Below are 22,570 nucleotides of genomic sequence, written 5' to 3'. Positions count from 1 at the left end.
AAGATTTGAAGTAGGAGCCACAGATAAATGTGATGTTTGTCTTTCCAGAACTGGAATATCTCACTCAGTGTAATGTTTTCTAGTACCATTGATTCATCTGAAATGTCATGATTTCTTTTTTATTTACAGTTGCATAGTATTCCATAGTATATATGTACCACATTTGCATTAACTAGTCATCCTTTGAAGAACATTTAGGTTGTTTCGATTTCCTAACTATTGTGAATAGAGCAGTAATGAACACAACGGAGCAAATATCTGTGTAGTCGGATGCCAAGTCCTTTGGGCAAGAAGTGGTATGGCTGGGTCATGTGGTAAATTGATTTTTAGCTTTTGAAGGGTTCTCCACACTGATTTCTAGAGTAGCTGGACCAGCTTGCAATCCCACCAACAGTGAATGAGGGAGGAGAGTTCGCTTTTCCCCAGATCCCCCCAATATTTGTTGTCAGTTGTATTGTTGATCTTGGCCATTCTGATTAGGGTAAGATAAATCTTAAATTTGTTTTGATTTGCACTTCTCTAATTGCTAGTGATGACGAGCACTTCTTGAGATATTTCTTAGCCATTTTTATTTCTTCTCGTGAGAACTCTCTGTTCAGATCACAAGGCCATTTTTTGAATGGGTTGTTTGGTTTTTTGTTTTCTTTATATATTCTGGGTATTAATCCTCTGTCAGATGTGTAGCTGGCAAAGAGTGTCTCCATTCCATAGGCATCCTCTTCACCCGGTTGACTATTTGTGTGTGTGTGTGTGTGTGTGTGTGTGTGTGTGTGTGTGTGTGTGTGTATGTATACCTCAAGGAATAAAGCAGGGAGTGGAAGTTCATGCCTATAATCCCATCATTTAAGAGCAGAGGAGTCAGGACAGAGTTTGAGGCCATCATCTGACTCCTGGCTCCTCCCTATACATCCATCCAACTGTATCTGATGAAGCAGGTATCTCTTTTCATCATGATTAACACATACACAAAAGCATCTGAAAACTAAAAGTATAGTAAACATTTCTTAAATGAGACAATGAAATAAAGGAAAAAAGTTTCTGATACTCTTAAACCAAAAAGATTGTTTTAACAGAAACATTGATATAAGGTTCTCATAAATTTATTTCAATAGCAAAAAATAACAGGAATGTAAGAATCAACGTTTTGGCCTGACTATTCTCTCCATATCACAAACACAGGGGCACTAGGGGCGGGCGAGGGGCATTTTCCTGGCCTGGCAGTGTTAGCTTCCACTGCAGCCAATGTCTGACCTGACAGGCCACTTCTTCCTGGGGACAGCTCACTTTAAGAGTATTCCAATTATGTTCACAGAGGAACTGTGAAGGGAAAGAGCAAGTGACAGTAGTTTGTGGAATTTCATTTCTTACTATCTTACAGAATTCTAATTTATTTGTGATTTTAAAATTCTACTTCTGCCCTTTATTGGATGAAAAGGATCGCATACTCTGTATAATGTTAATGTTAAGTTAAACACTGCCTGTGACTCCTGAGGTTACATCATGAGTCCTCCAGAGGAATAAAAATGTCCCTGGGCAGGCAGCAGTTCTAGTCCTTCATGTTTTACACAGATGAGGGCCCAAAGTGCTAAGTGCATTTTTCAAGCATATTCTGAGACTGTTTAAAGCTCCAATAAATTATGAAAGGCAAATTCATAGACAGTCTGAGAGCGAGAATAGCTATTAAATCTGTGACCCTACAGGCTAGCTCGACCTTGGTATACATAGACCCCGACCACAGAACTGCTCATCTGAGTGCGTCCCAACTAGAGAGCTGGTCCTCATGAAGCAGGCACAAGGGCGGTCTCTACGCTCTCGAAGTGACTATGTCTGCCCCAGGCTGCCGGTTACCCGCACAGCACCATCACACATCAAAGTCCTCCAGCTGTCCCCAGCTGGCACCTATTTTCACTTTCACTTTCAGCTTCACAGAAAGTTTTATTGCACATTCCATTTCATTCTTGACAATCTGAGCTACCTAAAAATAAAAAAAAGAGGTTAATAAACTCCACCCAACCCCAGTTCACCCACTGAGAAAGGGATGAACCAGACTGGCACTCTGCATCCAGTGGTTTTAAATCCAGAAACGAGCCAGGCATGCAGACCGCCCTGCACTGATGAGCAGCTCCGAACTTGGAAACCCTCAGGGCAAGCCCGTAGACTCTTACTAATGTTTCCCCAGACAATCATCTCTGCGTCAGGAACCCCCTTACTCTCGTAGACTAAGCATACTTATCTTTTCTCCCTGGATAAATGGATTCAACATTTATCCAGCCAGCCCATGCTAGAGAGGATCCAAATTCCCTGTGCAGGGTAAAGGACCAGCCCTTCCGACCCCCGCCGTCTCCATTGCCCACAGAATGGACCGTGCACAGCAAAAATACCTGAACGACATCCTCTTCTGCCACTTCATATAAAAGCTCATCATGAAGTTGAAGGATGAAGAAGCCTCCTCTCATAGGACAAAACATCCCTTTAAGTTTTCTCTTTGGTAACAATCCTGCCCCTAGAAAAACGGAAAACTATTTTGTTGTTTTGTTCTTAATTTTGAGACTATATTAAACACATAGGTTTTGGGACTGTCAGGAAAAGAACTAGTAGCTGGTGGCTACCTCGCCTCACCATCAGGTGAACTCAAATCCCTAGTAACTTCCTTGAGAAAGAAGGAATAAACAGGACATCAGGAGCTCATCCTAAGACTTCTATAACCTGTTTCTCCTAAGCATCCAGCGTTTTCTGTTTCAATGGAAACTCCTTCACCCTTGAGCAGCAGTTCTGGTGGCCTGGGGCCTGATCACTACTCCAGGGAACAGTCAATTCTTTCAGGCCATGCTTTAGAAAGGGCTTCCCTGGTGCCTTGCTGTGGTTAGAAATGTCACGTAGCAGAATTTGTGTTTCCCTGATGGACTGTACTCTCTGGACAATTCCAAACCTAGGTCCACATGTGAACTTAGCACATTTGTGAGTGCCATGAATTGTAGGTTAGAGTCTGTCTGTTCAATAGCCTGTGGCAATGTTCTGTATTTTTCAGTCAATTTGCAAAAGGTCAATGGCTAGTAACATGGTGAAGCCACTGTCCTAGGCTTAACTACCTTTTCCTAACTAGCTGGGTCTAATGACAGACTGTATCCCTCACAGTAACTGCCTCTACCAGTGTGCTCCCACACCAGTCCCTTCTTTCTGTCATACAGATTTCCTACTGACCCTTCAGGCCCAACAACAAGAGTCACCCTCCTCCAACATCTACTTCTGCCATAAAGTCCTTTACCCACCATTGGGTGTCTGCAGTCTGAGTTAGCTCAGAGGCGGCTGGAGAATGAAGACAGCAAAACCTACAGCTGCTTCCACCCAGGACTGCCAAGCTGTTTCTGTGCCAGTCTGGCTGAGATCTACCTGCCACCCAGTGCCCACTTACCACGGGGAGAAGCTAGATCAGTGGTTCTCAAGCTGTGGGTCATGACCCCTCTGAGGTCAAATGATCCTTTCACAGGGGTTACATATCAGACAGTCTTCATAACGGATGTTTACATTAGGATTCATACAGTAGCAAAATTACAGTATGAAGTGGCAACAAAAATAACTTTATGGTTGGGGTCTCCACAACACGAGGAACCGTATTAAAGAATGGCAGCGTTAGGAAGGTTGGACCACTGGTCTAGATGCTCTGGTTTTTCTCCTTTCTGACCATAACTTTGTTCTCGCCACTTCCCCTGGTTCCCGGCTTCTAACCCAGAGTGCAGTGAGTTTCTTGTTCCTTGAGTCCTTTGCTTCGTTGGGATCACTGTCCCTTGATCTCATGATTTACAGCAGTCACTCAGCATGGTGGCACCTTCAGTGACACCCCCACTTGACTGCCACCTAGTCTCAAAGGTGCCTGCTGTGAGTCCTGCTGACACTCTCTGCTGAGGAGTCACACACCTATTTTATTCAGCGACTGTATCTTCCTCAGAACATTTTACCTTTAACCCACAGGCTGTAAGCACCTACTTCTAAATCTCTATACTAGTTGCTGTAACCTACACAAATCTCTTCTGGAAGCAGCAAATTCCACCCTGAACTGCAGCTATTTATCTTTGCTGCCCAGGGCCAGCAGCTTATCTTGGCCCTGTATGCCCTAAACCTCAACTTTCTCCAAGGACGTTTATGGATTGAGGTCTCCTTAGCACTGACACGTGGTATTTAAAGTAGAAGTGCAGACATGTAACAGAAGAGGAAAAGCAAAGCTCTGCATAATTATTAGAGGAACAAATAACTTATCCAGGAAATAAAGGAATAGAACCTGTAAGTATCTCAAGAGTGAGAACACAACAAAAAAAGCAGAGAACAATATTAGCAAAAGACTGTATGTGGTAAGATCACCTCAGAGAGCAATGGGGTCACAGATAGGAACATCATCAAGGTCCTAACTGTGCTCTTGGGCCACAGAGGATTCCGCATGTGCAAAGTCAGACTGACTTTCCTAACAGCACTCCAAGTGATTTTCCTGGGTTTGCCTTTTTGATCACCTCTCATAAATCAACAGCAAGGCGACCAAGCATCCTGGGCTAGGGCTCAAATCCCCACATCCTGGGAAACACATCAGCATCCTAACACTTGGGGCTTATCATTGCAGACTTCACTTTGGTTTGTCCAGAGACACAGGATATGTGACACAAAATGGTACAGAAGCAGGACTCCATCTTTTTGACAAGCCAGGCATTAAAGGGACTTGTAGAAATGCAAAATAAAGCAACTCATGACTAATTTTCTTCTGTCCCAAAAAGATGTACTTCCATGAAAACATGTTACTTAGGTTAAAATGTAGTGTGCTTACTATTTTTAAGATCGATTTGGGGGTATGTGTATGCGGTACAGGTGCCTAAGGAGGTCAGAGGTGAACCTCCTGATGTGGATGTTGGGAACCGAACTAAAGTCGTCCACAAGAGCAGTATGCACTCTTAACCTTTGAGACATCTCTTCAGCTCCCTCTTTTTAGAAAGGTTTATTTTTTTTTATTTTTTTATTTTTTGGTTTTTCGAGACAGGGTTTCTCTGTGTAGCTTTGTGCCTTTTCTGGATCTTGCTCTGTAGACCAGGCTGGCCTCGAACTCACAGAGATCCACCTGCCTCTGCCTCCCGAGTGCTGGGATTAAAGCTGTGTGCCACCACCGCCCAGCAGAAAGGTTTATTCTTAATTATATTATTGTCTTAAAAAATGTTAAAGCAGGGTTGGGACTTAGCTAATGGTAGAGCACTTGCCTAGCAAGAGCAAGGCCCTGGGTTTGGTTCTCAGCTCCGGAAAAAAAAAAAAAAAGTTAAAGCAAGCTTGAAAATTATCTAATTTCCAATTGGTAATTAGAGAGTATATAATCTATTTAAATAACAGTTCCTTGGTATCATTAATAATTTCTAAGAGTATAAAGGTATCCAGTACCAAAATATTTGAAGATTCTTAGAAATAACATATAAACTACTCCCTCCTGACACCCACTTTTCGGATGCAATCATTTTCACCATGTCAGATGCAGCAAGGGCCTTGCTGACAGACAAACCTGTTCGGCCATTCTGGAGCATGCTTTCCCGATGACCATGGGATTTGAAGGCTGAATGGAAGGACTCTAGTTGTTTCTGAATGTTAACTGTGGCTGTTTTGACTATATCAGCAGCTGATCCTTGAACTGTTGTGTTGATGGCCTGACGTTCAGCCTATAAAAAAACAATTACAGGCGCTTAATGATATGTGTCAACATGGTCTCACATTTGGCCTCAGTACCCACAGATCAGTGGGTCTAGAAGCAGCCAGAAGTCTAGACTGAGATGTGACCCAGGACATCAACAGGTAGGCCTCATCCTACAAATAACAAGCCTCAGCCTTCCCTTCTGGGCCATCCTCATGAGACTAGACTGAGCATTAGGTTGGATTGTTTTGGTTTAAAAATAAATCTTCAGTGTTCGGTTAGGATCCCCTAGGTGGACTGCACTTAGAAAGCTTCCAATAGCTCAAATTTAGTTTATTCTATAACAGCTAAAGCTCTGAGGTATGTTTACAAATTTCACTCTAAATGAAAAAAATCTAAAGATTTCTTCCTAAAAATACTCTTAATTTTAAACAGACATAAGATATTCTTTGTAGTGCCCGTTGGGCATTCCCATACCAATGGCTCCCAAAGTCCCACACAAAGTTTAGCCAGCAGGTCTGAAGCCCTCTAACAGGAACCAAAGGTTTTCACGGGTGGCAGAAGATAATCATTAGTTTCCAGAGAAAACGTAGATCCTGTATCCCCAAGTATTAAATTAGAACTTCTCCGAAATCATTGCTGCCAAGATCATCCTAACAGTCAACTGTAGGACAGGAAGGGAGGGAGCCCAGTTTAACATCCAGGTGCAATCTGCTTATAAATACTAGTTCTGGTGCCCCCAAATGGCTCGTAAAATGGCAAGAGTCTCTTTTAAGGAAGGCAGTCGATGTAATTGGAGAGTTCCTGTGAGGATGCTATACCAGCTTCTAAAGTATATTCAACATCTGCTGAAGAGACAAACTGTTGATAGGCTACAGTGAACTCTAAAGAGTAACTGGATTTCAGAGTGTCACCTACTCTGCCTCTTTGAGACCATACATCTCTGTGCATTAGGTTGTATAACAGTCATTGCTGCCTTCCTCAGTCATTATACATAGGAGTTTATTTTCTTGACTAAAAGCAACTTAAAGGAAGAATGAGTTTATGTGGCCTATACTTCCAGGCTACCATTTATAACTAGGGTGAGCCAAGGCAGGAACTCAAAGCATGTCAACATTAGAGAGAGAATAAACATATGCATCTTTTTTGTTTGCTTCCATCCTGCTTTCTTCTGTCTTATAAGTTCATGGCCACCTCTGCCTGGGGAATGGTGACACCCTCAGTGGGCTGGGTCTTCCTACATCAATTAACAATCAAGACAAATCTCTACAGCCATGACCACAGACCAACCCACTCTGGGCAATTTTTAAAAAGAGGAAACCAAGTTAAATAGTCCTGGCATTCGAAGTCACTCTTTCTCTTGGAGTAATCAACAGGTTCCATAAGCAGCAGCCAGGAGGTTGTGGACAGCTGACAAGATATTCTAATAGGCTTGAGGGGCTTGGGGAAGCAGATCTGGGACCAGAAATCAACTAGTAGAAGGAGGCCTGGTAAACCATCCAGGGGCAGCAGAAAATCAACTCTCTCCCTCTCTCTTCATATATATATATATATATATATATATATATATATATATATATATATATGTATGTGTATATATACACAGACACATATATACATGAATGAGGCTGGGCAGTGAAGCTGTGACAAAAGCCACCTGTCATTTAAGGCCCCAACACACATCAGTGCCCTGACAGCTCTGGATGCCAGAGAGAGGAGCTAGACAGTAGACACTGCCATGCAAAATCATGGAGAGATGACAGAACGAAATGCACTGAAAGTGGAGAAGATGCAGATGACTGCAATACTTTCATGACTCCCAACAATCTAAAAGCAATTGAATAATCATTTAAGCAAATATCTTCCAAGACCTATAGCATTAAGTTAAAGCGGCCCTGTTCACTACTCTGGATAGCCTAACACCCTCTAATAAAAAAATAAAACGGATAAGCAGAACTAAAAGGGGACCCATGGTTAACAACCGGCTAACTTGGAGACGGTTAGCAAACTGCCACATGAGAATGCAGGGACCGAAAGGCCATGGAGTCTGTGCTGAGCTTGGTGGTGCAGGTCTGTGGTCCCAACTATCCAGGAGACTGAGGCAGGAGCATCCCAACCTCAAGGCCTTCCTGGGCTACAGCATGAGTTCAAGGCCAGCCTGGGCAACTTGGGTGCTTTCTCAAAGAGTTGGGGGAGGGCAGGAGGACAAACAGGAATGGAGATGGGAATATAATTCAGCATTGGAGTGCCTACCCACTATGACTGATGCCCCAAAGTTCAACCCCAGCACTGGAAAAAAAAAGTGTTTATTTACCACCTGTCCCCAAAGCTAATAAATACTTCTCATGCTTAAGTATTAAGTGGCCAGATGTTTATATTAACTTCCCCAAACAGAGCTCTCACTCTAAAAGTCCTTTATAAAATCAATGGCAACTGTGTTGAAAACTAAATGTCAAAACTCAGAGAAATTTCTACATACATGTGCTTTGTGATAAGGATTGTTGTCTTTGATTCCTGGCAAATATCTACGTCTTCCCAAAATGGTCTGAACAAAGCCATCTCTTCTACAGTTCTTCACTGTGTCCCTCATGAAATGATTAATCCCTACAAAGAAAATACAGAAACAATTACAACCAAAGTCCACCCTCTGTGTCGTTCGCTGTTTCAATATGACAAAATCCCGCCCTGCCTCCTGGCTTTGCTTCATTCTGTTCTGACTGCTCAGAGCCCTCGCTCTTATCTGTCACAGTGTCATCGCTGGAGCATCTGCGTCCATCTGCGTTCTAACCCCTGAAGGGCCTCACTTGCAGGTGTCCTGAAAGTGGGGTTCCCTCGCTCCTTCCTTCTCTCTTACTCCTGCTTCTTAAATTTCAACGCCAAGTTTGGGGGTTCACAGTCATCTAGAACACCCCAAACCACACACAGGCTTGCAGAAAGCAGGCGGCATCTGAATCACCTCCCTGGGTCACCTCTGAAGGCATGCTCTGAGTCTAATACAGCAATGTCATCGCTTTTACTCCTTTTGAACAAGGACCTCTATCTTTGCAAGCATTAAAGCAATTTTTACTCAGATTTGAGGGGGAAAATAAAAAGCCAGAAACACAAGTGTGGTTAAGAGAGAGAGAGAGAGAGAGAGAGAGAGAGAGAGAGAGAGAGAGAGAGAGAGAGAGAGAGAGAGAGAGAGATCCCTAGAGTAAGTATCTCAATCCAACAACAGGTCCTGCTGAGCATGAACCGTCTGCTGTGACCAGATCCCCTGAGGGTCCTTTGCTCTCCCTTGTGGGCTCATCAGAGGGTCAATACTACTTCCAGATGCCTCCACATCAAGGACAGGGATGATCCACAGACTAGAGTTGATACTTCACTCGGAAGATCTGAGAAAGTAAGAAATAAACACAGTCTACGTCCTAATGGCTGCTCTCTCCCAAGTATGTTGAAAGGAACTTAAGCTCTGTGAGAACACGAATTAAGTCTCCCATTCAGTGCTATTTCTACAAGGCCCAGGACTGCTTCAAATATGATGAGTTATCTGCAAAGCATGGTAATTATGACTTTACAATAGCTATCTTCAGGACGCACTGGGTATCTGAAAAGTGAGGCTACGAGAGGTTCAGGACAGGGCCAAGGTTAGAACTGTCCCTTGCATCTCGGCCTCTGCCTTTCTCCCCACAGTGCTTTTGATACATGGCCAGTGGCTTTCTGAGTAGTATGACTGCAGTCTTGCAGAGAGAAAAACAAAGCAATACAAAGCTCTCATCAGCACAGGCTTTTGTCAGGAACCACCAACGGGCCTCTTTTCTTCTCTTTTCTCTCTCTCTCTCCTCTCCTCTTCTTTCTTCTTCTCTCATACATTACATCCTGACCACAGTTGCCCCTCCCTCCTCTCCTCTCAATCCCTCTCCCTCACCTCCCGATCTTCTGTGTCTTAGCTGAAGTACAGAATATGACTACATACATTTGAGTCCACAGAAGTATGTATATGAAAGCAGTGACTTTTTTTTTTTTTTTGTTTTTCGAGACAGGGTTTCTCTGTGTAGCTTTGCGCCTTTCCTGGAGCTCACTTGGTAGCCCAGACTGGCCTCGAACTCACAGAGATCCGCCTGCCTCTGCCTCCCGAGTGCTGGGATTAAAGGCGTGCGCCACCATCGCCCGGCAGTGACTTTAATTGTGTGTAAATTATACTTGCATAAGCTTTTAAAAGAAGAGGTAATTTAAGGGACCCAAACTGCTCTATAACAGTCCCTCAGCATTTCTAACACAGTTAATAATTGTCATGAATAATGACAATAAGCTGCATGTTACTTGCCCTCAATAATTCCTGATAAAAATTTCTGATTAACAGAGATTTTAATACATTTCTGTAATATTAAGTTCATTAAGGTAGTGGACAGCCACAAGATCCTTAGGTTAGACTTCTTACCTGTATATCTGGACTTGAAAGAGTCAATGTAGCAAGCAGCATCATTTTCTGTAATGCCCATCTGCTCTCCTAAGGATTTCGCTCCCATCCCGTATATGATTCCATAGCAAATCTGAAAGGGAGGCGTCACACTCAGTGAGTATAAAGTGTAAGTACACAAGAGTGTTCACTAGGATTGACACCCTGGTAAACGTTTTTACTTCATAGTGAACCAAAGACATGATTAGATCAGCTTTGGTAGGTTGGATCCGCAGAAGCTGGTAGTCAGCAAACATCTGTTCTGCCTCTGAGCATTACTTTGTATGTGTGGGTGAAGACACTAGCGAATTTGAATGCGGGAAGGAAGCAGTCAAAATAGGAAGTCTGCTTTCTGTTTGTTCTTTATCCATCAGCCATTAGAGCAGGCTCATTCCTCAGAGGATCTCAGGGGTGTCTGCAAAGGAAGTGCCTAGGAGTCTTTGCACCTCTCCTTGCCCATCGATAAGAACAAACAGTTTGAGAATAGGAGAGACTTCACTGCAAAGAAATATCTACAACTCACAGCTGCCTAAAGTCTCACATTCTACAAATGCAAAATCCATCTGGGGTAACTATAAACCTAAGTAGCTTTTGGATGTGGTGGAGGGAGATGAACTACCTAGGTTAATAGTAAGTCCTGCCTGAAGTCATGCATAATCATGCCATAGCCACCTGACCTCTTTGTAGCCAAACATTTTCATCTAGAAATAAAAACAGTGTTTGGATCATGACTTGGGGGTGTTTAGAAAATTGACACAAAGCAAGCTCCATATGAATGGCAAATAAAATATTAAAAGATAACTTGCATTAAATGCTTACCAGAATTCTAAAAGCTTTTAATGTGACACACTAAAGGGACCCTATCCTCCTTTCTTAAATATTTTGTGGGGTTTTTGGCTTTGTTTGGGGATAGAATCTCACTATGTAGTTCTGGCTGGCCTGACTTACTCTGCAGACCAGACTGACCTTGAACTCAAAGGACACCCACACTGACAACATCACCACCACCATGCCTGCCTCTGCCCTGGGCTGTGAAAGTATGTGCAACCACACCTGGCCAAGAGCTTTTTACTCGAAACCTCCATTTGTTCTTCCTTTGGCCTTCAACACTGTTTTGTGTGATTCCTGACGTACTCTGCTTGTCTGCTTCAGTTCGTATTACTTAGTGCAGTCTGAGATCTCAGCAAGACTTAGGGATTGGATCACTGTTCTAGCATGTTCACTGCTGAATGAGGCAAGCACTGATGAATACAGTCACCATCCTGGATGATTGTGGATTCGGAAGTCCAACATTCTGACATTCCATACTTCTCCAGACTCAACCACTTAACACTGAGTGTAAACAATTCTCAAACTTTCTGTCTGTTCCCTGCTCCATACATAGATATAACTAATGCCCATCTCAAGAGCTGACTATGGGTCTTAACTACAGGAACATTTCACCTATTTTAGTAAGTAAGGCTTTGATCCTTGTTAACTGCAGATTCAGGAGAGGAAGAGCAGAGCGAGATTTTTAAACAGTAGGGAACAGGGGTTGGTGCTAAACTGCACTGGTAAGAGGAAGCAGTTCACATCAGCATGCCAGGCTACATCCAGGAAGAAAGTGAACCTACTACAGCAGGTCACTGGAAAATGGCATCTGATTGCCCACAGGGTGTGTGGTTAGGAAGGGCTGGTGTTAATCTAGCCAGGAAATGTGAATGTGGCCTCTGGCTCCTCTGTGCCTGACAGTGACCCTGCAAAGTGCAAGAACAGCTGCTGAACAGCTCAAGGCTCTCTTACTTATTACAATCCAATTCTATTTTCAAAAGCATTAAACTACCTTTGCTATAATGCACTTTGGCTAGATGCTATAAGAAAATAGAAAAACGAGAATATGGACCTTTCTGTCAAGATATTTACTGAGTAGAGATTTAAACACATATTCTTCCTCGTGTACAGTGACTGCCTCCACCATCCCTCTCACTTGCAGGTAAACACCCACTGTACCAGACACCATGACTAGCCACACTCGAGACTTGAACACACAGGGCTTTCTTGACACTACGTGGCCCACAGGCCGAGGTGGATCTGGTTTGTTCTACTCCATCAGGAGGCAAAACCTACAATAAATAAATACCACAGACAGACTAGCCTCCAATGCATGTGACTTGAAAGATCCAGACAGAAGTCATTCCTCAACTGAAATTAATGGATAACTTAAGATGTTGTGATCACTGAATTCTTTTCATTCTGATAAAGCGTGTCCACTAAGTTCACCTGCTTCGCTTGTTGCCTCAGCTCCTCCCCAACAGAGTCAGGCTCGATCATCTTCCACTCCGCCGCAATGCTCCTGAAAACATCAGCTCCAGTGTTCAAGACTTGAATGAGGCGAGAGTCACGTGATAGGTGGGCCAGGATCCTCAGTTCAAGCTGAGAGTAATCGGCAGCCAAAATTAAACCACCTGAAAAGCACATCTACTTTAAACAGCTAGCACAGCTCCACAGACCCCTCAGTAAGATGACAGAAACAGTTTGATAAGATCATGTGTTCAAAACTTAAAGCCTTACTTCAAATAAGATACAGTTCATTTCTGTGCATTATCATGTTTTTAAGTTTTCATTTGTATGCAGAATCTATCAAGCTGATATCTGTCTCTTGACAGTAGGGTACCTTCCTCAGTGTTCCCACAGTACCCAGCACACAGTCCACAACAGTTCTCTCATGCTTCTCCTGCTCCTTAGGGATAAGAGACTTACAGTTCCCTCTGTTCTACAGGAAAACCCTATATACAATAGGTTTGCAGAAAACATTTCATAGACTATACCCTTAAGAAATGGCTGCTGAATAAATAATTAATGGACAAATTGGTATTCAGTAAGTGTATATTAAGTGTGCTTTGGTTCACCAATAACAAAGATAGATATTCAATAAAAAAATCAAGTTACTAAGGGAGTAAGACTAGTTTCTTATGGATTACAAATAACTTGATAAGATGTGCAAGACAAAAAACAAAATATGGTCAAAGTTCAAAAACATACTCTAACTGCTAGCACAAAGGACAAGTAGCAATAAATCAATAACTGACTTGATATTATAAAAAGCATAGCTATAAAACAATAACAGACTTTATATTATAAAAAATATAGCTATAAACCAATAACAGACTTTATAAGTAAGTTCACTAAAATAATAAAGACAGAAGAATCTCAAATATAATAAGAATGCTGAATTTCACTCATAATAAGCGGAATAGAAATTAAACCTATAGCAAGAAATAAATTTTCCTCACTTAAAATGGTAGCATCCAGAAGTTTGTACAACACATTCAGGCAAGTGTGCAAGAGACACTAGGATGCTCTTCCTGGGAAGCAAAAGGGCAGCCTTCTGCCCACAAGGCAGAATCAGAGACTGTCAAAATTAAGCTGTTTGTAGTCTGTGACTCAGCAAACAAACTCAGGTTATGGTGCAAACTGAGCACACACAGGTTAAACTGGCCATAGCTCCATCTCTTGTTTTGTTTTGAGACAAAGTCTCACTATGTAACTATGGTTGGCCTAGAACTCACAGATCTCTCTGCCTCTGTTGGGACTAAAGGTGTGGCTACCACATCCATCTACTCCCATTTCTTTACTGATAAGCACAGTCTTTAATATAAAAATGTTAGCTGAAAAGTCCAAACATAGAAGTATATACAGAATGATAATTCTTAGATAAAAGTCAAAAGATTACATAGCCAAAGGTATACATATTTGCAGAAGGAATATTAGCAAATGCATACTAGTTCTTTTGTGAAATAACTGTTTTAGAAGTTAAAGAGCAGGCGATGAAGAACTGTCACTGAGAAGGGAGGTAAAGAGGTAAGCAGCTGTGAAGCTTCTGAATGCTAGCACTTCCAGAAAACCCTGCAGGATGGGGTGTTCCCTCTGATCTCAGGAGACTGATACTAGAGCTGAGCCTGTCAGGCAGCTAGACTGGTAAGAACTTAGGAAGGACATGCATAGAATGAGCACAGGAAGCCCTTTGCAGCTAATGTAGGTTACAAACATGTCTATCCTTCTTAAAAAAAAAAAAAAAATGAACCTGCTGTGTCCATGGAGATGCAAGTAATTTTTTAAAAGGTGTTTTTAGTACTGAATTTGTGAAGGCAATATGAAGGCCAAGACTTGACTTTACAGACTCCATCTTAGGGAAAGGCCACCATCTTAGGCCATCTGGTGACCAAGGGCTAAGCTCAGTTCCAGGAAGAACCTCAGGAATGTGCTGTGACAATGAAATCTGAACAGATACCCTAGAAGCAGCCAATTAAGAAACAGGGCAGTAAAATTTAACAAGATCCAGATGCTCCTGCAGACATCCTGTTAGCAGTTTATGGCCCTTGCTGATAAACAGACATCCTGTCAGCAGGTTGTGGTTTTGCACCCAAAGTTTAACCAATAGTTTCAAAAAATCACCTTGCCCCCATATCCCTTTACCCAATCCTAAAATGCCAAGGCATGTAACTCCTGGCTTGTGGTTTTTTCCTTTAAAAACTCTCCCATCCAAGCCCACCACCACATTTCCCTCCATCCACTGCATTAGAGCATAGGGTGGCGGTCCAGGTTCAAACATGACAATAAAAAGACCCTTGTATGCTTGAATCAGAAACCCACTCCTTGGTGGTCTCTGGGGGGTTTCACAACATGGGCACAATTTAGTTGCCAGAAGTTAAAAAAATGCTTGAAACAATTTCAGCATGTGAGTCTGCTTTAAGTGTATATTTTATGAACTCTAAACAAATATCAAGCACTCAGAGACTTGTGCTTGGATTCCTCTGGAGACAGGTGTCTCTATGTGACCAGAGAGACCTGGGGAGCCTCCGCATGGGAGCCTCACGGACCAATGTGCTCACCATACTCTCCTGCCACACCACACAATTACTTTTAGCAAAGGCCTTCTGTGCTCTGCAGGATGTAGTGAGAACTTTCATATACTGTAACTTGGGAAATTTACAATGTGGCTACTAGGAAACTTCAGATTCTGAGCATGCTCCACACTACATTCCTATTGTGCAGCGCATCTTTGAAATCCAGCATGCTCTTTCCTCTGCGCCTAAAGGAGACAGTGAGGCCTGTGGAACTCTCACTGCTTCCCTGGGTTAGACTGAACTTCTCATGCTGACTGTTGTCAGGAAAGTTAGCTCACCAGACTGTGAGCTCATCATGGAAGGGAAGTTCTAATAGAACTTAATCTCACTTACCAGGACTACCCACTGGCAAGAGATAAAGAGAAAATGGGCACAGCAATCATGGGGCAATTAAGAGTTAGGTTACAACCTCCAGGTGTTTTTGATGACACACAGGTATGACTTAGGGCTGCAGCTGTCCTGGCAGCCACTCACACAACAGGAAGCAAGCAGACATGAATAGCAGCGAGAAATACAGGGACCAACAAGTCCTAAACAGGGACCCAAAACTCTGCTCTTCCTGGTCCATGGAGGAAAGCAGAGAAAGAGAATTCTCTAACCACAGAACCCCATAGAGAAGCAAAGGCAAAGAGGCAGACAGATTCAATGACATTCTGCAGAAGTTTCCAAACAGTATCAGCACACAGCAGCTGCTGAGGTATGCCAGCATCCAGTGCAGGAAAGATGGAGGACATAATGCACACTTCTGAATCCTACTCCTAATTCAGGACTTCTCAGTGCCTTTTAAAACACAAGGAGCTCACCTCACCTGGGAAAGGCACAAAGGCATGGCGCATGCTCACTGAAAATGGCAGTCCTCTATCTGAGGCCTTCTCTTCCATCAGTGTCCCAGCCCCAGGGTGCAGGCCATACAACTTCTTATTCTGTCCTCTGCAGTACAAATAAAATCATCAGCTAGAACATGACGAATCTCAGATACATAGAAGGTCTGATTTCCAATAAAAAAAGTATTTCCATCTAAAAAACCTAAAATGACCTAACCTGAAACCTACTTAAAAGTTGAAGATATTAGACCTCTCTTAGCAAACGTTCAGTAACACATGAAGGCCCTTCTGTAATTACCTTCCACAAACTGCTTCTCAGATAATCCACCCCAACCCCCATTTAACTCCACAAATCTCTAACCAGACCTAAGGTAAACTGTCTAGCTGCTCCCTCTTACCAAGTATATATGGGGGCAGGGTGTTGCTGGCATGGCTAGCCTCTGACTTCCATATCTGTCTTAAAGAGTAGCTTGCAGCAGATCTACCACATTTTGCCATTGATCAGCCTCATCACAGAATTTGAACAGGATAATGTCTAGAGCCAAATGGTATGTCTAGACTATAAACTTAAATGTGCTGCATTGTTTTATACAACAGGGTCTTTTCCAGCCATTGCGCTCACACACGAAAGGATAGTATCAGTACAGAAATAGTCTACCTGGCCACTGGAAGCAGGCTTTTGCCTGGAGCTTGAGAAGGTGGGCTTTCCCTTACTAGGGTTGGCATTTTAATCTCAAAATCTCTTGGCACATTCTGGATATTAGGTTCTGTGAAGGTTATCCGTCCTAAAATCAAGAAGAAAAAGATTAGAAAAATAAACCTGACAATCAACCAATTGACAGTTTTTGTAGCTCAGAATGATCTTTCTTAAATTCAGCTGGGGGCTGGCAGGATGGTTCGGTGGGCAAGAGCACTTGCTTCCTAGCCTGACAACCCAAGGTAAACTCAGGAACCCACACAGTAGGAGACAACTGACTCCCACAAATGTGACATGAAACACATGCATGCATAATGCACACACACACTAAATAAATGTAATAAAAAGATTTTTTTAATGCGCTTGATAATGCTGAAGTGGCTTATATTTAGAATTTTAACATATTCATCTGATTAACAGCGGTAAAATGAACACAAGGTCATTCTGAATGGACTCAGCTACAATATCATGTTCTTCACTGAGCTAGTTCTCTAGAAACGATGAGGTGACAGGAGGCACCCTGGGACCACAGAAGGAAGGCCAAGGCAGCATGACACAGGGAGCAGACACGAACCTCAGGGGACACGGCTGCCTGGCAGCTGGGATGGGGGCACAAGACAGAACACCTGGAACAGAGCAGCTGGACACTGACAAGGACAGCTGGGACCAAGAAGGAGATCTCCTCCAGTGAGGGGCCGCCATAGAGCGTCAGTTCACCTCACCTCAACATCGTTAGTCAAGAGTCAACACTGGTGATGGGATGGCCAAACACCCTAATTGTCCTAGAAACCCCATCCAATGACTGAGGGAACTGGATGCAGAGATCCACAGCTAGGCCCCCGGGGGGAGCTCCGGGAGTCCAATTGGCGAGAAAGAGGAGGGTTTATATGAGCGAGAATTGTTGAAACCAAGGTGGATAAAGCACAGGGACAAATAGCCAAACGAAAGGAAACACATGAACTATGAACCAACAGCTGAGGGGCCCCCAACTGGATCAGGCCCTCTGAATAGGTGAGACAGTCGATTGGCTTGATCTGTTTGGGAGGCAACTAGGCAGTGGTACCGGGTCCTGCGCTCATTGCATGAGTTGGCTGTTTGGAACCTGAGGCTTATGCAGGGTCGCTTGGCTCAGCCTGGGAGGAGGGGACTGGACCTGCCTGGACTGAATCTATCAGGTCGATCTCAGTCCTCCCGGAGGCTTTGCCCTGGAGGAGGTGGGAATGGAGGGTGGGCTGGGGGGAAGGGGAGGGGGCTGGGAGTGGAGAGAACAAGGGAATCTGTGGCCGATATGTAGAACTAAATTATATTGTAAAATAAAATTAAATTAAATTAAAAAAAAAAAAAAGAGTCAACAACCGCACTGACAGGGCTGGAAGCTAGAACCAGATACATGATCAGTTTTCTAGTAGAAACTATTTTAAAGTAGTTTCTATAAAGCATTATATTTCTTATAAGACCTTTATTCCATGTTATTTTACATTTTTTGAATCTATTTGAAGCATATGAACTTTTTTTTCAAAACACCACTCTGGGGAATTGTTCTCGAAATTCTTGCTTTATGATAATTCTTCATGGCAACTGGCTCTCTAGGAATCACTACATATAACTTCACCTTCCAACGAATCAAATATTTTAAATGACTTGGACATTATTTTCCTAAATATAATCCTCGCTTGAGATCTTTATTATTTAGCTTATAGCAAAAAGTATTTAATTCATAGCAGCTTTAACATAATTTTCATTAAATGGCTCATTCCAAGTTACCAAGGAACATACAGCTGAAGGAGGCAATCTTCCCTCCTCAGCACACTCTTCCCTCCTCAGCACACTCTTCCCACACACTCCTCAGCACACTCTTCCCACACACTCCTCAGCACACTCTTCCCACACACTCCTCAGCACACACTCTTCCCACACACTCCTCAGCACACACTCCTCAGCACACACTCTCTTCCCACACACTCCTCAGCACACACTCTTCCCACACACTCCTCAGTACACACTCACTTCCCACACACTCCTCAGCACACACTCCTCAGCACACACTCCTCAGCACACACTCTCTTCCCACACACTCCTCAGCACACTCTCTCCCCACACACTCCTCAGCACACACTCCTCAGCACACACTCTCTTCCCACACACTCCTCAGCACACACTCTCTTCCCACACACTCCTCAGTACACACTCTCTTCCCACACACTCCTCAGCACACACTCCTCAGTACACACTCACTTCCCACACACTCCTCAGCACACACTCCTCAGCACACACTCCTCAGCACACACTCTCTCCCCACACACTCCTCAGCACACTCTCTCCCCACACACTCCTCAGCACACACTCTCTTCCCACACACTCCTCAGCACACACTCTCTTCCCACACACTCCTCAGCACACTCTCTTCCCACACACTCCTCAGCACACACTCCTCAGTACACACTCTCTTCCCACACACTCCTCAGCACACACTCCTCAGCACACACTCTCTTCCCACACACTCCTCAGCACACTCTCTTCCCACACACTCCTCAGCACACACTCCTCAGTACACACTCTCTTCCCACACACTCCTCAGCACACACTCCTCAGCACACACTCCTCAGCACACACTCACTTCCCACACACTCCTCAGCACACACTCTCCCCACACACTCCTCAGCACACTCTCTTCCCACACACTCCTCAGCACACACTCTCCCCACACACTCCTCAGCACACTCTCTTCCCACACACTCCTCAGCACACACTCTCTCCCCACACACTCCTCAGCACACTCTCTTCCCACACACTCCTCAGCACACTCTCTTCCCACACACTCCTCAGCACACACTCTCTCCCCACACACTCCTCAGCACACACTCTCTCCCCACACACTCCTCAGCACACACTCCTCAGCACACACTCTCTCCCCACACACTCCTCAGCACACACTCTCTCCCCACACACTCCTCAGCACACACTCTCTCCCCACACACTCCTCAGCACACACTCTCTCCCCACACACTCCTCAGCACACACTCTCTCCCCACACACTCCTCAGCACACACTCTCTCCCCACACACTCCTCAGCACACACTCTCTCCCCACACACTCCTCAGTACACACTCCTCAGCACTCACTCTCTCCCCACACACTCCTCAGTACACACTCTCTCCCCACACACTCCTCAGCACTCACTCTCTCCCCACACACTCCTCAGTACACACTCTCTTCCCACACACTCCTCAGCACACACTCTCTTCCCACACACTCCTCAGCACACACTCTTCCCACACACTCCTCAGCACACTCTCTTCCCACACACTCCTCAGCACACACTCTTCCCACACACTCCTCAGCACACTCTCTTCCCACACACTCCTCAGCACAAACTCCCCACACACTCCTCAGCACACACTCTTCCCACACACTCCTCAGCACACACTATCTCCCCACACACTCCTCAGCACACACTCCTCAGCACACACTCTCTCCCCACACACTCCTCAGCACACACTCTCTCCCCACACACTCCTCAGCACACACTCTCTCCCCACACACTCCTCAGCACACACTCTCTCCCCACACACTCCTCAGCACACACTCTCTCCCCACACACTCCTCAGCACACACTCTCTTCCCACACACTCCTCAGCACACACTCTCTTCTCACACACTCCTCAGCACACACTCTCTCCCCACACACTCCTCAGCACACACTCCTCAGCACACACTCTCTCCCCACACACTCCTCAGCACACACTCTCTCCCCACACACTCCTCAGCACACACTCTCTCCCCACACACTCCTCAGCACACACTCTCTCCCCACACACTCCTCAGCACACACTCTCTCCCCACACACTCCTCAGCACACACTCTCTCCCCACACACTCCTCAGCACACACTCTCTCCCCACACACTCCTCAGCACACACTCTCTCCCCACACACTCCTCAGCACACACTCTCTCCCCACACACTCCTCAGCACACACTCTCTCCCCACACACTCCTCAGCACACACTCTCTCCCCACACACTCCTCAGCACACACTCTCTCCCCACACACTCCTCAGCACACACTCTCTTCCCACACACTCCTCAGCACACACTCTCTTCTCACACACTCCTCAGCACACACTCTCTCCCCACACACTCCTCAGCACACACTCCTCAGCACACACTCTCTCCCCACACACTCCTCAGCACACACTCTCCCCACACACTCCTCAGCACACACTCTCTCCCCACACACTCCTCAGCACACACTCTCTTCCCACACACTCCTCAGCACACACTCTCTCCCCACACACTCCTCAGCACACACTCCCTCCCCACACACTCCTCAGTACACACTCTCTTCCCACACACTCCTCAGCACTCACTCTCTCCCCACACACTCCTCAGCACACACTCTCTTCCCACACACTCCTCAGCACACACTCTCTCCCCACACACTCCTCAGCACACTCTTCCCACACATTCCTCAGCACACACTCTCCCCACACACTCCTCAGCACACTCGCTTCCCACACACTCCTCAGCACACTCTCTTCCCACACACTCTTCCCACACACTCCTCAGCACACACTCTCTTCCCACACACTCCTCAGCACACTCTTCCCACACACTCTTCCCACACACTCCTCAGCACACACTCTCTTCCCACACACTCCTCAGCACACACTCTCTTCCCACACACTCCTCAGCACACACTCCTCAGCACACACTCCTCAGCACACACTACTCAGCACACACTCCTCAGCACACACTCCTCAGCACACACTCCTCAGCACACACTCCTCAGCACACACTCTCTTCCCACACACTCCTCAGCACTCACTCTCTCCCCACACACTCCTCAGCACACACTCCTCAGCACACACTCTTCCCACGCACTCCTCAGCACACTCTCTTCCCACACACTCCTCAGCACACACTCCTCAGCACACACTCCTCAGTACACACTCTCTTCCCACACAGTCCTCAGCACACACTCCTCAGCACACACTCACTTCCCACACACTCCTCAGCACACACTCCTCAGCACACACTCCTCAGCACACACTCTCTTCCCACACACTCCTCAGCACACTCTCTCCCCACACACTCCTCAGCACACACTCTCTTCCCACACACTCCTCAGCACACACTCTCTCCCCACACACTCCTCAGCACACACACTCCTCAGCACACACTCTCTTCCCACACACTCCTCAGCACACTCTCTCCCCACACACTCCTCAGCACACTCTCTCCCCACACACTCCTCAGCACACACTCTCTTCCCACACACTCCTCAGCACACACTCTCTCCCCACACACTCCTCAGCACACACACTCCTCAGCACACACTCTCTTCCCACACACTCCTCAGCACACTCTCTCCCCACACACTCCTCAGCACATACTCTCTTCCCACACACTCCTCAGCACACACTCTCTCCCCACACACTCCTCAGCACACTCTCTCCCCACACACTCCTCAGCACACTCTCTCCCCACACACTCCTCAGCACACACTCTCTTCCCACACACTCCTCAGCACACACTCTCTCCCCACACACTCCTCAGCACACACACTCCTCAGCACACACTCTCTTCCCACACACTCCTCAGCACACTCTCTCCCCACACACTCCTCAGCACACTCTCTCCCCACACACTCCTCAGCACACACTCTCTTCCCACACACTCCTCAGCACACACTCTCCCCCCACACACTCCTCAGCACACACACTCCTCAGCACACACTCTCTTCCCACACACTCCTCAGCACACTCTCTCCCCACACACTCCTCAGCACATACTCTCTTCCCACACACTCCTCAGCACACACTCTCTCCCCACACACTCCTCAGCACACTCTCTCCCCACACACTCCTCAGCACACTCTCTCCCCACACACTCCTCAGCACACACTCTCTTCCCACACACTCCTCAGCACACACTCTCTCCCCACACACTCCTCAGCACACACACTCCTCAGCACACACTCTCTTCCCACACACTCCTCAGCACACTCTCTCCCCACACACTCCTCAGCACATACTCTCTTCCCACACACTCCTCAGCACACACTCTCTTCCCA

The 22,570-nt window shown here is 45.5% G+C and overlaps 1 protein-coding gene across 2 annotated transcripts in view; it reads right to left on the bottom strand.

The window, feature by feature from the left end:
• Positions 1 to 1,084: 1,084 nt before the first annotated feature.
• The window catches only part of Polq (DNA polymerase theta), an 80,644-nt gene continuing 59,158 nt past the window's right edge, over positions 1,085 to 22,570 (bottom strand). For both annotated transcript variants that reach the window (XM_015994600.3, XM_076548837.1), the window contains 8 exons: positions 16,460 to 16,586; positions 15,786 to 15,907; positions 12,351 to 12,535; positions 10,074 to 10,185; positions 8,133 to 8,257; positions 5,528 to 5,681; positions 2,382 to 2,503; positions 1,085 to 1,975 (listed from right to left, as the gene is read on the bottom strand). In XM_015994600.3, the coding sequence (XP_015850086.1) occupies positions 1,862 to 1,975; positions 2,382 to 2,503; positions 5,528 to 5,681; positions 8,133 to 8,257; positions 10,074 to 10,185; positions 12,351 to 12,535; positions 15,786 to 15,907; positions 16,460 to 16,586 (1,061 nt within the window). In that variant the 3' untranslated portion in view covers positions 1,085 to 1,861. The remainder of the gene's footprint in view (positions 1,976 to 2,381; positions 2,504 to 5,527; positions 5,682 to 8,132; positions 8,258 to 10,073; positions 10,186 to 12,350; positions 12,536 to 15,785; positions 15,908 to 16,459; positions 16,587 to 22,570) is intronic.

Source organism: Peromyscus maniculatus, chromosome 12 (assembly GCF_049852395.1).
Source record: "Peromyscus maniculatus bairdii isolate BWxNUB_F1_BW_parent chromosome 12, HU_Pman_BW_mat_3.1, whole genome shotgun sequence".
Taxonomy (NCBI): domain Eukaryota; kingdom Metazoa; phylum Chordata; class Mammalia; order Rodentia; family Cricetidae; genus Peromyscus; species Peromyscus maniculatus.
Note: the sequence above shows the minus strand (reverse complement) of the source record. Positions and strands in the feature narration are given on the sequence as shown.